General features: G+C 55.8%; 1 protein-coding gene across 1 annotated transcript; it reads right to left on the bottom strand.

The window, feature by feature from the left end:
• Positions 1-495: 495 nt before the first annotated feature.
• On the bottom strand, positions 496-3,191 carry LOC126495372 (heat shock 70 kDa protein 1A). Its single transcript, XM_050132975.1, has one exon. It carries the CDS (start codon positions 3,046-3,048, stop codon positions 1,123-1,125), a length of 1,926 nt encoding a protein of 641 aa, XP_049988932.1. The 5' UTR covers positions 3,049-3,191; the 3' UTR covers positions 496-1,122.
• Positions 3,192-6,126: the final 2,935 nt, after the last annotated feature.

Here is a 6,126-nt window from a genome sequence, read left to right on the forward strand (position 1 = left end):
GTAGGATGCTCTAGGACAGTGGTCCTCATCCTTCCTGACGCTGTGACCCTTTAACACAGTTCTCATGTTAGGTGACTCCCTCCAACCGTAAAATTCTTTTCATTGCCACTGCATAACTGTAACTTTGCTGTTATGAATCATAATGCAAATATCTGCTTTCCAAAGGTCTTAGTGACCCCGTGAAAAGGACCTACGACCCCAAAAGGGGTCACGGTTGCAGGTTGAGAAACACAGGTCTAGATTCAGTGCTGGGGAGGTGGGGGAGAGTTCAGAACCATCAGAGCCCCTGATGCCCTCTCCACGGAGCCCCAAACTATATCCAGCCCCACTCCTACTTTAGAGCACCTGCCGCTAAGATCTTCTGCATAACGCATAGAAAACCCACACTTACACTCGAACAAAATTCCCCAAATCATTGCTCTGTTCAACCCAAAACCAGGGAACCCACGTAAACGCAGAAGCACTCGTCCTTCCCAACAGACACAGGGACAGACATAGTTGTAACAGTTTATTTAGAATATTTACATTGTAAGTTTTTCTTTGTAGTGTTGCAAAGAAAAGGCTCTCCACAGGGGGGCAGTGTTGATTCTCCGGTGGCAGGAAAACGCCAACCTTACAGTACGTGGATTAAATACAAAGAACTATGGATTATACCACAAAACGATAATAAGGACAAGCAGATAATTAAAGTTTTAGCGTGGAAGACTAAACTTAGAAATACACAGTGGAAAAAAGGTGATGAAAGCCAGTCTGTCTCGGGGATGACTGAGAAGACACTGTCAACTTTAGCTGCTCTGGATTGGGACCAGACACTGAGACTGTCATGGGTCCCTGGGCAGCAACTAATACTTTAAATTTCACACATCATTAGGTCTAAGAACACAAAATCCCTTTACTCTGTTTAAATAAAACACTGTAGACAGACAAACTGGCAACGTTACTGTGGATATAAAGTACATATACGTATAAGGTTTAACAGTCAACTCAAATTACCTTCTAAAAGGCTGGAAATTTAGAACGAACCCAGGAGGGAAGGACCAACCCCGACAGACAGTGCAATGGCAGTCCTCAGGCGCCACCAGTCCGCTTCCCGGAGGACCCCGGGAGGCCGAGGAGGGGCCTCTAATCCACCTCCTCGATGGTGGGCCCCGACCCGGAGCCTCCCTTGGGCGCCTGGGCCCCGAAGCCCCCAGCACCGGGAGCCCCCGCGCCCTGGTACAGCCCGCTGATGATGGGGCTGCACACCCTCTCCAGCTCCTCCCGCTTGTGCACGAACTCCTCCTTGTCGGCCAGCGTGTTGGCGTCCAGCCAGGAGATGACCTCCTGACACTTGTCCAGCACCTTCCTCTTGTCCGCCTCGCTGAGCTTGCCCTTGAGGCCCTCGTCCTCCACGGCGCTCTTCATGTTGAAGGCGTAGGACTCGAGCGCGTTCTTGGCCGCCACCCGCTCGCGCTGCACGTCGTCCTCGGCCTTGTACCTCTCGGCCTCCTGCACCATGCGCTCGATCTCCTCCTTGCTCAGCCGGCCCTTGTCGTTGGTGATGGTGATCTTGTTGGCCTTGCCCGTGCTCTTGTCGGTGGCCGTGACGTTCAGGATGCCGTTGGCGTCGATGTCGAAGGTCACCTCGATCTGCGGCACGCCCCGGGGCGCCGGCGGGATGCCGCTGAGCTCGAAGCGCCCCAGCAGGTTGTTGTCGCGCGTCATGGCCCTCTCGCCCTCGTACACCTGGATCAGCACCCCGGGCTGGTTGTCCGAGTAGGTGGTGAAGGTCTGCGTCTGCTTGGTGGGGATGGTGGAGTTGCGCTTGATGAGCGCCGTCATCACGCCGCCCGCCGTCTCCAGGCCCAGCGACAGCGGCGCCACGTCCAGCAGCAGCAGGTCCTGCACGTTCTCAGACTTGTCCCCCATCAGGATGGCCGCCTGCACCGCCGCCCCGTAGGCCACCGCCTCGTCCGGGTTGATGCTCTTGTTCAGGTCGCGCCCGTTGAAGAAGTCCTGCAGCAGCTTCTGCACCTTGGGGATGCGCGTCGAGCCGCCCACCAGCACCAGGTCGTGGATCTGCGCCTTGTCCAGCTTGGCGTCGCGCAGGGCCTTCTCCACGGGCTCCAGCGTGCCGCGGAACAGGTCCGAGCACAGCTCCTCGAAGCGCGCCCGCGTGATGGACGTGTAGAAGTCGATGCCCTCGAACAGCGAGTCGATCTCCAGGCTGGCCTGCGTGCTGGACGACAGGGTCCTCTTGGCGCGCTCGCAGGCCGTGCGCAGCCGCCGCACGGCGCGCTTGTTCTGGCTGATGTCCTTCTTGTGCTTCCTCTTGAACTCCTCCACGAAGTGGCTCACCAGCCGGTTGTCGAAGTCCTCCCCGCCCAGGTGCGTGTCGCCCGCCGTGGCCTTCACCTCGAAGATGCCGTCGTCGATCGTCAGGATGGACACGTCGAACGTGCCGCCCCCCAGGTCGAAGATGAGCACGTTGCGCTCGCCCTTGCCCGACCGGTCCAGCCCGTAGGCGATGGCGGCCGCCGTGGGCTCGTTGATGATGCGCAGCACGTTCAGACCCGCGATCACGCCCGCGTCCTTGGTGGCCTGCCGCTGCGAGTCGTTGAAGTAGGCGGGCACCGTGATCACCGCGTTGGTCACCGGGTGGCCCAGGTACGCCTCGGCGATCTCCTTCATCTTCGTCAGCACCATCGACGAGATCTCCTCGGGGTAGAAGGCCCGGCTCTCGCCCTTGTAGCTCACCTGCACCTTGGGCTTGCCGCCGTCGTTCACCACCTGGAAGGGCCAGTGCTTCATGTCCGACTGCACCACCGCGTCGCCGAACTTGCGGCCGATCAGACGCTTCGCGTCGAACACGGTGTTCTGCGGGTTCAGCGCCACCTGGTTCTTGGCCGCGTCGCCGATCAGCCGCTCGGTGTCGGTGAAGGCCACGTAGCTGGGGGTCGTGCGGTTGCCCTGGTCGTTGGCGATGATCTCCACCTTGCCGTGCTGGAACACGCCCACGCACGAGTAGGTGGTGCCCAGGTCGATGCCGATCGCCGTGTTCTTGGCCATGGCTCTCTCGCTCGCTTGCTCGCTCGCTCGCTCGCTCGCTCTCGTTCTCTCTCTGCTGCCGGGGCTCTGCGCTCAGCTCCTGCGAGGCTGCGCTCTGCTCTGCGGCGGGGATGCTCCGGGAAAGGCTGGTCCTGGCCGGGGGTCCGGAAGGTCGGGAACGCGCACTTTCGCTTCTCTCCGCTGCGTGGGAACCTGAGATTGCTTCTGCACCGCAGGCGGCGTCTGGAGCCCGGCGCGCCGCCCTGCGCCTTTACGCGGCGTCCTCCGGCCCCACCCGCTGTCCCCTGGGCCAATCAGCGAGCCGGAGGCGGCCGTGGGGACCGGAATCTTCGAGCAGTTTCGCGTCTGGTGGAGCCTCCCCGCCTCCTCTGAGTAATCGCTGAGGAGGGTGCCGCCCCTGTCCAGAACTCTCCAGACCCTTCTGGGGTTCGCTGGAGAGGCCGGATTCCTGGGTAGGGCGGCGGGAGGTGCTTGCTGCCCCTGTTGCCATGGGGACGCACGGTAGCGGTCCCTGTGGTCAAGTGAAGCAGACAAGGGTCAACCTCTGGAGGTGCTGGGCGGTGAGAGGCGTATGAGACTTAGATCATCGAGTGGGTTTAAGGTCTGCAAACCATTTCTACAGGACAGGGGCACAGAAAGTTCCTCAAAGGAGGCGGGATAACTCTTAGCCAAAATGATTGTGATTGGGTCCAGGCTCGAGTGACAGCCTGCGGGCGTCCTGAGAAATGATCGTTCCTCAGTTTTTTCCCATCTTAGGTTTAAAAGGGGAAAGAGAAGAGGTCACGAACGATAGTTTTTTTCTTTCTTTCTTTCTGTGTTTACACCACGGTTAAAGTACAAGTCAGCAGTAGATCGCCATGGGGGAGCCTCCAGTGTTTACAAAGGGACGCCTGTGTGTAAACCCTTGGTTCTCACGTTAGGAGGATCTGTGACCCGAATAAGGAAAGTGTCCCAGCGGGAGGGCAGGGCAGTGTGGACCCTGCCAGGACGCAGCCTCAAGCTGGAGCCTGGCATTAGTAAGAAATAAAACTTTCCATAGAAATTGGCAGGGTGTGGTGGCTCACACCAGTCATCTCCTCACTTGAGAGGCTGAGGCAGGAGGACAGCAGGGAGTCCAGTGCCAGTCTAGGTTGCAGAGGGAGACCTTGTCTGAAAACATTTTAAGGAAAGCAGAGCGTGCCAGCTTGGCCTCTCCTTCGCGTATCTCTTTGCCAGGCACCTTTCTTTCTGCTCAGTTTCTGGCTCTGATGGCGATAGTAAAGTCAGGGTTAACTTAGAGTTCTTTGGTTCTCCTGCCTGTGACTGCTGCCTCTCGCCAGTTCCGTGTTAAGATGGAGAGATGGGGTGTTCTGTCCTGTGACAGCGTCACACCTCTCAGTGCGTTTAAACCCAAGTACTGGGTGAGACCCTAAGGCAGAGGTGTTGGGACCCGCCTACTGATTGACCTCTGAGCTTTTTCGACCTGGACCGCAAGGTTCAGTGCCTCATCTATGTCCTGTTTTGAGTACAAAAACATTTAGTCGTCAGTGATCATCTTCCCTGTTCCCTTCCCAGTTCCTCCTCTCACATAAGGGGCAAAGACCCCCCAGTTAGAGACCAGAAACTACAGCATGAGGCTGCTGGGTATGGTGGCCCACACTTGGGCCAGAGGATCCATAATTCGCAGCCAGCCAGGGCCACTTTAGAACCTATTTAAAAAAAAAAAAAAAAAAAAGGAGGATTCATTAGAGCCCCAGTTCTGAGGTAACAGTCTATGGCAGGGAGTGACTATATACACGAATCTTTTTGGGCTTCTTTCCTCTTTTTAATTTTCTTTTTCGATAAGGTCTCATGTAGCCCAGCATGTTCTTGGATTCCTGTGTCGTAGTCAAGCCTGGCCTTAAGCATCCATCCTCCAGTTTTGACCCCCAACTACTGGAATTCCAGCCCCTCCCCCCATAGGTTCCTGAGTGTAACTTGCAGGCTCCAGTTTCTGGAGGGAGCCCTGCTTTAGAACACAGCTCCACTGGCATCTTTGTGTGAGCTAGCGTGTGTGTGCACACAAGTCCATATCAAGACATCTCTTCCTGGAATCCAAGGGCATCTAATGGTTTGTGCTGTAGTTTGCTGATCTCAGCCGATGTTTTGAAGATGCATAGATCCCCTTTGTGTCCTTGGCAGACTGCAGCTTGTTCCAGTCAGGGCTAATGAAATGGATTCAGTTCTAATGAATCACTACCCCAATCTGGTTAAACCAGTTAAACTTCCAGGCTTTTTCCATTACTCTTCAGCTCTGGCTGGGGATTCCTCTAGGAGTCCCTGCTAGCTGCCTCATCGCTCCCAGAGACCTTGCTACTCCTCACACCCCAGAGGCCTGCTCCCCACCATCTGTGGACACTGATAGTCCTGGGTTTATTCCTTCTGCCCTGGGAATCAGCAGTTCTTAGAATATATCTTTAATAGAAAATTTGGTACAGGGTCTCAAATGGTAGTCGAGACTCCAGGCCTGCAACGCTGACCTTGAGCTCAGAATGGTTCCCTTGTGTCTCACCCACAGTGTTAGGACTAACCGGAATGGCCACCACACCCGGTCCACATCTATTTCTCCACACGAAGATATTTGACATTTTGTCTGTCCTTTTAGCCTGGCTTCAGAGGCAGGAGTACAGTGAAGGGCTTTAATTGCTGGGCAGGAGAACCCCAAGAACCCCAAGCTGCTGGTAGAATTCATGCTTAGAATCCAAGACATCTGGATCTAATTATTAACATCTCTTACCCCCACCCGCCTCCCCTGCCACACACACACACACACACACACACTCTCTCTGAGAGGACCTAGGACCTTGGTTCATTCTGGAATTAGGTTTTTATTGAGGTCCATATTTGGAAGTAACAGAGTTCAGGGTTCTGAGGCTGGGAGGCTGTGAAGGACTTTTAAGGGGTGGGGAGCGCCAGGGGCAGGAGAGGACACCGAGGACACTGGAGAGGGGAGAACCTTCCTCAGCAGGAGGCTCCAGCATCTTTCTTCCTCTCTTCTCCTTACAGTTTCTCACAGCAGCCCTGTTTCCCTCAGTCCTCGTTTTTATCAGATGATACAGT

This window comes from Alexandromys fortis, unplaced genomic scaffold, assembly GCF_014885135.2.
Source record: "Alexandromys fortis isolate MF-2015 unplaced genomic scaffold, M_Fortis_MF-2015_v1.1 scaffold_489, whole genome shotgun sequence".
NCBI lineage: Eukaryota > Metazoa > Chordata > Mammalia > Rodentia > Cricetidae > Alexandromys > Alexandromys fortis.

Coding starts and splice junctions, on each gene's coding strand:
- LOC126495372 (XM_050132975.1), bottom strand. CDS start 3,048: ATGGCCAAGAACACGGCGATCGGCATCGACCTGGGCACCACCTACTCG.